Here is a 10,357-nt window from a genome sequence, read left to right as displayed (position 1 = left end):
GCCCGGCTCACCGAGGACGGCACCAAGGAGGAGGAGGAGGAGGAGGAGGAGGAGGCCTGGGTCTGACGGCACGGCGCCCGGCGAGCCGCCGCGTCAGGTTTGCCCGAGGCCGGGGCGCCCCGGGGTGCTGGTCCCCGGGAGACGGGCGCAGCGCCACCGGCTCGCTCCCGGCCCCTTCGGCGTTGCAGCCCGCCCTTTGCAGCGGGTTTCCTTTCTGGACTCGTAGGTCACCTCGCACCTACACCGTCGCCCTCTTACTGATGTGGGAGGAGGGATCGGGCTCAAAGTTGCAAATGGGGAGAAGGAGGCACCTTATGGAGGGGCGAGGAGGAGAGCCGGGCTGCCAGAGCAAAGCGGGAACTGTCAGCCCCCGGCATCCAAATGCATAAACCGCTCCGTACCTCAGTTTTCCCTGTCTGTGTAATGGAACTAATGACACCTACAGCACCAAAAACCTTAACAAATGTGCGTGAATCCGTTTGATTTGCTCAGGGCGTCACAGCAAGCAGAAACGCTGCCCTGGGTCCTTGCTGCCCTGCTCGGACCGCATTTCGGAGCCGGCTGCGGTCGGCCCCGGGGCTGCCCAGGGTTTCGGCGAGCCTTGCCTTTCCTCCGCGCCGTGGAGCGCGAGGCGGCCTCTTCTCCACCCAGCATTCACGCGGGATTCAAGGAGACTTTCCGAGTTGTGGGAGCAAAACACTCGGCCGGGAGTTGTGCCCGGGGAGCCAAGCAGCCCCCCGGGGGCTGGCCCATCGCTCGGGGCTGCTTCGGCTGTTTGAGCCGGCTCCGATCTCCGTAACCAGCCAGTGTCCGTGCAGGGGAGGGAGTGTCCATGCAAAACCTCCTCCGGCATCGCTTCTGCGCCGGTGGGGACAGGGCAACCGCTCCCTCGATGCCGCGGGGAGCCCCGGCTTGTTCAAGGAGCCCAGGGATGAGCTGTTCGCAGGCAGCAACTGCCTTCCCTAAGAAATCCCCGCATGGACCCACAGAGACGGGATTTCCAGAACAGGATTAAGTCAAATCCACGGAGGAGAGGACAGGGGGAGCCTTCCACAGAGAGCAGGCCCTGCCGGGAACGACAGCCCTGTTGCGGAGGAGAAGCCAATCCCGCTCCCCAAACCGTTCCGGCCGCTTCCCCGGGACCAGCCGCGAGCAATCAGGCGCCGCAAGCAACGAAGAGAGCGAGCCGGGTACAGAACAAGGGGGAACAGACCTGATTTTAATTCGATTTCAAATACCAGGGTGCAGTGTGTCACAGGCTGGGCGGACACCTCGGGACCCTCCGACAAGAAATCCAAGGGGAAAGGCAAGCCGGGCGCAGGAAAGCCTGGCGCACGCCGGGCCGGGCGCAGGAAAACCCCGCGGGGGCTGCACCGTTCCCGTGCCGGCATCAGCTGCACGGGGCGAAAACGGGCCCTCGCCGGCGCTCAGGGAAAAGGGGGGTTTTTTGGCTGTGGAAGTAGAGTTGAGCGAGGAAACGCGTAGCGGGGCTACGGCCGTGTTTCGAGAGCGGTAACACTTTATACTAAGGGTATATCTCCGGGAAGGGGGGGGCAAGGCAGTTCATTTGCCGCTGCCCGTGCGGTTACGGGACGCTGCGGAAGGGACCGATGTGGTTTGGCTCCGGCCCTTCCCACGTGCGTGGGTCCGCGACCGCGCTGAACCTCCGGCCCCGCTTTCCCTGCCTGGAAATACCCATCGGCACTACACCCTCCTGGGAAATACGTCTTTGTAGCCCCCGTTTTCCCGGGAGCTGGGAAACGCTATCTAAGCGGCGAGTATTCTTATTACTAATATAACTTCCTCTGTCTATAAAGTACAGTAGAATATAACAATTGTATTTATAACCTTTTTTCTTTCAAAATACTAAATAGATGCTATAAAAACCTGTAACTAATTGTGCTATAAACTGCAGGCTACCGGGTTATAACAAACAATGTATTGGCTTAGTCGTTGATATGTATACATCGGAGCACTTCATAAATGCTTTATTCTTAGCATTTACCAGGGAGTTTCCTTACCAAACAACTCGGGGGGATAAAGCTAGCAAGAGGGCAATAACGTGGACTTACGCGTGTTGCTAAATCCTGAAGACGCTGGGACGGGCTGCAGCGAAGCACGGGACGTCTGATCCTCCGTGCCGGGTCCGGGACCCCGACCTGGAAGGACCCGGGCTCCCCCCACCCCTTGCTCCTTTTCCTTCGGTTTTTTGCAGCGCGGGGACCCATCGCGCGCCCTCGGCAGCAGCGGTCCGGGGCTGGGGCCGTAAAAATGCACCGCGCTGGCGTGCAGTTTTAGGTACTCTTAATAGAAAGTGTTACCAGGAGTTAAATGGAAACCTGTGAGCGGGGACCGAATAGCGGGTGCTCGGCCTGCTTCCCTTTTAGGGGACTTGAACACTTGCATCCCTCGTTCCTACAGCCGAAATCGCGGTGCTGGGTTTGCGGGAGACCGACCCGGCCTCCCCCGCGGCCTTTCCCTGCCGTTCGCTACGGCGGGCGAAGCGAAGGGGGCCGTCGCGCCAAAGCCCGAGCTACGACCCCCCCCCCCGGCCTCGCACTTGCTAGCTCGGTCCGTACTTTGCCGTAGAGAAAAAGCAGCGGATGAGCCGACTGCCTGGTGTACAAACGAACAGATCGGGGGGGGGGGGAAAGAAAGAAAGAAGAGAAAAAGGCTCACTTTCCCATCAGGAATTACAAACGAGGGGCGGAAACGCAGCTCCAATTTCCGACGGCTCCGGAGGGTGTCTCCGTGTCCAGCGGCAGGTCGGCGGCGGGGCAGGGGCTGGCCGGGCCCACGCGGCCCCCTGAGCCGCATCTGCCGGGCAAAGCGGTGCGCGCTGGGACGCGCTGGGACGCGCCGGGACGCTTTGCCAGGCCGGAGGTGAGAGGCATCGCTAATAGAGGGGAGCAACTGCCAAGAGGGCAGAGGCATTTCCACCGGGGAGAGACGTTTCCAGCAGCTTCGCTCCCTTCCGTCCCGGCAGCTCCTCTCCCACCGGGAGCCCTCGCAGCTCTGCCGCCTCCGCCAGCAGCATGCTCAGCCCGGGACAAGAGGTAGAAATCGGGTACTTTTCCCAGGAAACCTGCTGCAAGGCCGCAGGGGCGACACTGGGCCGGCGGTGGCACCGCCGGGAGCGTTTGGAGATTAGCCGGAGCTCAAAACGCCCCCGGCGGGAGGACAGGGCTTCCCTGGCGAGAGCGGAGCAGAAGCGGGGGACGCGGGCACCGGGAAGGGGCGCTCGCCAGCACGCCGCCGCCGCCGCCGGGGGGGCTTAGACCGAGATTTTGGGAAAGGGCTGAGCTCAGGGAAATGCGGGCGCTTCGCACGGCTCCGGGAAGGGGGAGAGGTGGGAAAGCGCGAGCGTTTCCCAGGGGCGTCCGCCTCTCCTTTTTTATTCCTGGCTTGGTGTCGTCTAGAAATTCTGGCTGGAAATCAAAGCCAGCGAACAGACGGGAGCCCGTTCATGCCGGCGGCTGCTCCGGCCTCCGCGGGGAGAAACGCCGGCTCCGGCGGAGGCAAACGGGGCCGCTGGCTTGCACCAGGCCACGGGGGCCAGGATATTTTTTCCGGCAGGAGAGGCTGCTCCGGGGCAGGTCAGGGACACGGGCTAAAGCCAAAGCGGCGGGGAGGGAGACCTGCAGCGGGGCCCCGCGCGACGGCCGTCCGGCGCAGCGGGGAGCGGGTCGGGGAGCGGCGCAGAGGACAGACCGGCGGCGACGTGGCCACCCGGGGCGCGAGGGGGCAGAAAGACGAAGCAGGAGCTGGAGGAAGCCCAGGCCGGAGAAGAGGAGCTGGTGGGGGGAAAACCGGCATTTTCTCGAGCAGGGAACTGAACGGCCGTGCCGCCGTGGCCAGGTGCCCGGGACTGGCCAAGGGCAGCAGGGAGCCACCGGAGGTGACCAGCTCAGGCTGGCGAGGAGCAGGGACACGGTGGAGAACATCAGTGTAGGAATTTGAGGTCTACAGGACAACTTCAGGGCTGTCCCTCTCCGCAAGCATCTCCCAAGGACCAGCCGGGGCAGCCCAAGGCCACCCTGTGGGCACCATCCGAGACGTCTCCTCCACCCCACCGGTGCCAAGCAGCGCTTCAGGCATGGCAAAGATACAACCCACATCTGCACAGTGCTGGCCCCAAGCACTGGGAGGAAGGGGGAGGCCTTGGGGTCCGCAGATTTAGCCGAGGTCCATCCTCACCCCTTGCTACCTACGGCATCGCCGTCCCCCGTGCAGTACCAGGTGTCCCGTCCCAGTGTTTCATCCCAGCGGTGGCCCGTCCTCCACTCCTGCTGTCCCTCGGCTCCATGGAGGCTGGCGTGGGACGGGCAGCGAAGCCCGGAGGCGCTGGGGCAGGGCCGGGGGGCCCGGGAGGTCTCACATGATGGTGCATCGGTTCCTGCGCAAGGCCCCTTGGAAGCGGATGGTGGTGTGGACGTGCTTGCAGCGGGCGCAGCCCACGCTCTTCAGGAGCTCGCTGAAGAGCAGGAGGATGTGCCAGTTGTACTTGGCCGAGCACTCGATGTAGCCGCACTTCCACGTCTTCTTCACCAGGTTGGAGACGTTCCAGCGGGGGATCACCCGGCCCCTCTGCAGGTCCCGCTTGTTGCCCACGATGATGATGGGGGTCTCGGAAGTGCCAATGACCCTGCAAATAGAAGAACATTGGAGGAGGAGAGAAGGGGACTAGAGCAGAGCTAGTCCTGGCCATCCTGCTGCTTCCTGGGCCGGTCCATGAACCCCCAACCCACCCCAAACTGGGTCCTGGTGGCACCTCAGCCGCTTTCAGCAGAGAGAGGTGCGCGCCAGGCAAACGCCCTTCCCTCACCCTTCCTCATGGCCTCCACCCATGCTCAGCTCTGGCCAAAGCTGCTCTCCAGACAGCTATTGCCTTGCCCACTCTCAATACCGTCCTGGTGGCACATGCTCTGCCCTCGCCTTGGATTTTGCTTTAGCTGTTGGGCTCCCTGCTCTGCAAAGGGCTGGGTGAGAGCGGGCGCGCGCTGGGGAGGGCCGAGCTGCCCGGCACCGGAGACGCCTCCGCGGGCTCGGGACCGCGCGGCGCGTACCTTGTTTCCAGGATCTGCTGTCGGATCGTTTTGATGTACTCGAAGCTGTCAAAGCAACAGATGTCATAGACCAGGATGTAGGCATGGACACTCCGGAGCCCCCTGCAACACACGTCCGCCCACTCCTGCAAGGTGCAGAGAGGGGTCAATCCTTGCTCGGGCCCGCGGTGCCCCGGGATGCCCTGCGCCGCTCTGGGGCCGGCCCCGTCGGAGATGCTGCGGCACCGGCACGTTTTCCGGGGAGGGGGAAAACCCTTTGGCAGGCTCTGGCCTCCAGCAATTCCCCTGCATCTCCCGAGATTGTTTTCTCCCCCATTAATCCAGGGGACGGATAAAGGGATTTGTCAGTCCCAATTCCTTTCCTGAGCGAGGATTAAAGCCTGCCGAAYGTGCAGTGGCCCGAAGGCACGTTAAATGGAGCTGGGCGGACGGGCTGGACGCGGTCCTGTGCCGCAGGCAGCATCTGCGCAGGGAAAGCCTCCGTGTAGAAAGCGTCACCCTCCAGGAGCCGCTAATTAGGTCTGTTAATTAGCGATGTCCCCTGGGTTTTGAGGCGGTGAGCAGGGCGCCGAGACGTGCACGAGCTCAGAGCCTGGCCCTGGCAGGCCAAATTTTTTGCATGCTGTGGGAGTGGAAAACTGCCCCGCTTTTAGCTGTTTCTCCCCTAAACCAGCAGGCCYGCACCCGAGGCGAGTCCGCTCGACGCGCGGCTCCCCCAGGCGACCCAGCGGCCCGGGGGGGTGGGGGGCCAGCAGCGCCTCGGCCCCAAGGCCAAGCGGGGGAGAGGAGGGGTCGCCCCTACGGATGCCGTCCCAGGCAGGTCCCCTCTCCGGCACAGAGCCGTGGTGCCGGGGACCCTGCCGCGGTGCGAATCGCCCCCCCGGCCCGCCGCCCGCCGGTGCCTCCGCAGCCGAGCGGCGGCAGCGAGTGAAGGGGGGGTCTGTTCACCTCCTCTCCGGGCTGTGTTAAGGTTGCAGTGACACAGGGGAGTCACGGCACGTGCAGGAGGCACCACAAAAATCGCTCTCCAGCCTCGACCGGAGAGTGGGAAAATGCACAAAGGGGAAAGCGCATCAGTTCTCCCTGAGCCAGCCACTTAAATACGGTGAATCACTCTTTTAAGTTCATGGTCTTCAGAAATGAGGCAGAAYGAGAAGACCTGGGACTGCGGGACACTGCAGATGGGACCGTTCCTCCGGCCTCGCTCGGGCGCCCCTGCAGCCCAGGCGGCCCGAGCGCGGCGCAGGGATGGGAGCTGGCGCAACGCGGAAACGACAAGGCGACGCTTCGAGCCTGGTTATCGGAGAGATAAAGATGAATACAGCGGCAGCGGCTTAGGTTACCACCTACGATACACCTGGGAGATTAATGTATCGCCGCTATTACGGCAGGAGACGACGCTGGGATACGGCTTGCTCCGACGCCGTCCCGGTTGATCAGGTTGGGTGGCGACGCTGGCGAGGAGGAGGAGGAGGAAGGCGAGGCACGAGGAGACCCCACCTGGTTCCTCCRGGCCTGTTTCCCTCCCTCCCTTCCCACCCCTTCCTCTCCCGCTCCGGGATAACTCTCCGACCATCCCCTCTTCCTGGGAAACCTCCATCTGTTCCCGGCGCCCGCCCTCTCCCGCGCAGCGAGGCACGGCGTTAATTGAGGCTGTGCGCCTCGTCTGCCGTGTCAATAAATTACCCCTTGCTATTTCGGGCCGTCTCTCTCGCTGACCTTTCGTTCCCGGCACACGCTGGTTAATTTTCAAACCTCCTCCTCTCCCCTGGTGCGCTCGCTTCGCCTCCTCCCCGGCGGCTTCGGGGGAACGCGGAGCGCTACGAGGCCAAATATAACCTGTCCCCCCCAGGCGYGGCAGCGGTGTAATTATACTGATTAAAAAGACAAGAGGTCCCAGCCCTGGCGGAGATGCCATCACCGGTGGCATTGCCCTGGCCACCGTGGTGACACCGCGGCTGCCAGAGTCCGCATCCTGCCGGGATCGGCCCCATCCGCAGCCCCGTCCAGGCACATCCCAGCCCCTCTGCTCGCCCTCCGCAAGCCGGGAGCATCCAGGCTGATGGGGACTCGGGTCGGCAACGCCGCTGCCTCCCCCGTGGCCCCGCGCTGCTCGGCTTTACCTGCRTCCCCGGGACGGAGCTGCGGCACCAGCAAAACCCCCCTTTCCCGGCCCCGCGYACGGCAAGGTTGGGAGGAGGCAGCGGAGCGCGCCCGCCTGCGCCTCGGTTTCCCCCGCTGCGAAGCCAAGGCCAGCGCGCGCCCCCAGGTGCTGGGCACCACTCAGCACCGGGCAGGGGCCAGCCCCGACCGCAGGCTTTCCGCGATTAAAACCCCTGCTTCAGGCTCGGRCTCTGCAGAAACCTGTGATTTTTACCCAAACGCTTTGGCCGTGCTCCCCTCGCCCCTTGCAAGCCCCATCTCCGACRGAGCCGGAAACAGCATCCAGACGAGCCGGGCTGCACCGCTCCCRGCCATGCCCAAGCCGGCACTGCGCTGGCATCGGCCGCAGCAGCACCAACCCGCTGCCAGCCGGGACGCCGCGAGCTGCCGGCACACCACCAAAACGGGGCGAGCAGYCCCAGCCAGGCAGCTGGCCGGGAAACGCAGCCTCCCGCGGGAAACCTCCCTGTCCCCGGCGTCTCCCTTCCAGCACGGGCTCTTAGCAGGCAAGCCCTGACCCCAAGGGGGAAAGCATCCCCAGATGACCACGCTTGGAGGAACCCGGAGCAAAACCCCCCAGCCTGCGGCAGCGGGAGCCCACCGGTGACAGCCGTGAGGACCTCCGACCTGGAAGACCACCACGATTGAACTTCTCCTTTAGGAACGAGCCGGCAGCTCGGCCGGTCCGGCACTGCCTGGCTCACCTACCTGCAGGGTGTTCACCGGGAACGCCGTGATGGGCGGGAAGTCCATGATCTGCAGGTCGTGGACGTGGCCGTTCATGACCACGGCGGGCAGGTAGACGCGGCGGGCCGTGGTGGGCACGCAGACCTCGCTGAACTCGTTGTAGAGGAACTGGCGGACGATGGCGCTCTTCCCCACCCCTTGGGCTCCCAGCACGGCAATCTTGAACGTTGTCACCATGCCGGCCGGCGCCGCGCGGGGTGGCCAGCTGCTCGCGCCCGCCGTCCGCTGCCCTGCTGCTGCCCCCGCGGCGCCGAGGCTGCATATTCCCGCGGCGGGGGGGTCAGCCCCATTCAGGACGCATCTCCCCTTCGAGCCGGCTCTTCACTGCAGGAGCAAGGAGAAGCGGGTCAGATCCCCTGTTGGATGCCCCCTGCCAGACCCCTCGGCAGTGAAGGCTTCAGGCAACGCTTTTCCAAGCAGGGAAGAGGGTTACATCTGTCCTCTGGGAGCCAGGAGCATTCCCCATCCCCATCCCATTCCCGGGATGGGCCTTGGCACAGTGAGGCCTGGGGGTCCCTCTCCAAGGTTCCCACCCTTCAGAGCCAAGGAGAGCCAGGATTTGAGCAAATGTTGCCCCAAGTCTGGCGGGAAGGTCCTCACCCAAGTTTTCTAAAAAGCCATCGAACGCCAAGGACCAGCACGCTCCAGTCCATCTCCCTCCTTTCCTCCCACTTGGCCCTCAGCACGGGCACCCTCCTGCTTCCCGGGATCCAGTGTCCCTTTGGTGCCTCTCCCCATCCCGGGACAGGATGGGGTCTCCGGCTAAGGGGACCTTGGTACCGGCCGGGGCAGACGGTCCCTTCGCCGCAAGCCCCTGAGGGATGGCAGCGTCTCGGTGGCCCTGGGGCCACCTCAGGCCAGCAGCGCCCGGGACGGCCCGTGCTAAGCAACGGGGCTGCTCTCCGGGCMGGAGAGTTTTCTACAGGTTTGGGACCTGGGGGATTTTTTTCTCTTTAGGTTTTCTTTTTGCTCCAGCCCTTTCCAAAGTCCTCGGAGGCCCTGGAGCCCCAGGGAGACGCGCTCAGCCCTTTCGGCACCCCGCAGGCAGCGGGGATGAAGGAAAGGTCCAGGCCGCAGCGAGAGCAAGGAAACCTCCTGCAAGAGGGACCATCCCGCAGCTCAGGGCTTGCACCGCGCTGGTGGCCCGGCCCGGCCCGGGGACTTGCCAGTGCCGCGGCCCCTGGGGCATGAGAGCCCTCGGGGATGGCCAGGGCTGCTCGCTCTGAGGCCTCGTGCTCCAGGGAGGAGGGAGAGCCGGTGCCCGGCTGGTCCGTCCCGGGGCCAGTCCCAGCTCCCGGCACATTTGGGAGCAGCGGATGGGGCCGGGAGCAGCTCCAGTGCCATCCCACGCTGGGGAATCCATCTTCCCCTCTGCTTGGACAGGCAGAATTGCCTTTTGCCGGGAGGGGGGGAATCTCTCCGCGCCTGCGAGTGACAGCTTTAATGTTTAATTTCAGGGTTCGAGCGGTTTGGCAATTAACTTGATGGAGGCTAATTTCCGAGGCAGCTGACGGGGCGCGTCCTCACGCCGCAGCCCCGCGGCGAGGCGCGCGCTCCTGCTCCCCGCAGGGCCGGCCGTCTCCTCCTGGGCTTCTCCCGCGCCTCAGTTTCCCCAGCTGCAAACAGACCACTGGGAACACCGTGCGGGAGCCCTCGGGAGCAGGGAAAGAGCGAGGTCGATGGGGCCGGTCCTGCTTTTAGTTTCTCCCATCACTAGGACCTGGCTTTTGTTTTATCCCACCGCGGAGCGGACGCTTTTGACGGCCACTTCCACTGTCTCTGAAAAACAACCCTAAAGCGCAGAGGACCRTTCCCCGAGCTGCTGGAAAGCGGCAGGTTTGACACCCCCTGTTCTGCGTGCTCTGGTGGGGGCCGTTCGCCCTAGGGAGCACCCGGTTGCGGGGCTCCTGCCACAGGGTGCATTGGACCGGGGCCATCGCTGCACTCGAAGCCGAGAGGGGACGGGGGAAAACGGGAGCGCTGCATTGCCGGGAYGGGGCCCCCCGGGTGCTTGCTGCCCCGCAACGCCCTCGGGGACCTGCTCAGCCCCGGGGTCCCGGCCCCAGCAGCCGGGAGCATTTCCGAGGCCATGCGCAGGGAAATGGGGCGCACGAGTCATGCCGGGGTCTCGCTCCTCCAGCAGAGACACCCGGCCACCCGCGTAGGTCGCCCTGCATTGCAGCGCGGTGCCGAGGGCCCGAAGCCCCGGGYGGCCCGCGGGGGCTGCACGTGGCCCTGCGGGGAGCCGGCTCGCAGGCCCCGGCTGGCGCACGGCAAAAAGCGAAGGGGAAGCGGACTCGTGCGCCGATGGCTTGGCCCCGGGGGCTGCACAGGCGCCCGGCGCTGGTCAACGGCCGCGGGAAACTGAGGCAGGGAGCGGG

General features: G+C 64.7%; 2 protein-coding genes across 2 annotated transcripts in view; one reads left to right on the top strand and one right to left on the bottom strand.

Annotated features, from left to right (window-relative positions):
• GAS2L2 (growth arrest specific 2 like 2) overlaps nt 1-66 on the top strand; it is a 4,206-nt gene extending 4,140 nt beyond the window's left edge. Inside the window, exon 7 of the mRNA XM_026063626.1 lies at nt 16-66. Within this exon, the coding sequence (XP_025919411.1) occupies nt 16-66 (51 nt within the window). The remainder of the gene's footprint in view (nt 1-15) is intronic.
• A 4,308-nt stretch (nt 67-4,374) lies between these two features.
• RASL10B (RAS like family 10 member B) lies at nt 4,375-8,153 on the bottom strand. Its single transcript, XM_026063656.1, has 3 exons — nt 7,938-8,153; nt 5,067-5,191; nt 4,375-4,645 (listed from the first exon to the last, which is right to left on the bottom strand). Exons 1-3 carry the CDS (start codon nt 8,151-8,153, stop codon nt 4,375-4,377), a joined length of 612 nt encoding a protein of 203 aa, XP_025919441.1.
• Nucleotides 8,154-10,357: the final 2,204 nt, after the last annotated feature.

This window comes from Apteryx rowi, unplaced genomic scaffold (assembly GCF_003343035.1).
Source record: "Apteryx rowi isolate R43461 unplaced genomic scaffold, aptRow1 scaffold_20, whole genome shotgun sequence".
NCBI classification, from domain to species: Eukaryota; Metazoa; Chordata; class Aves; order Apterygiformes; family Apterygidae; genus Apteryx; species Apteryx rowi.
This window is presented reverse-complemented; position numbering and strand designations above follow the sequence as displayed.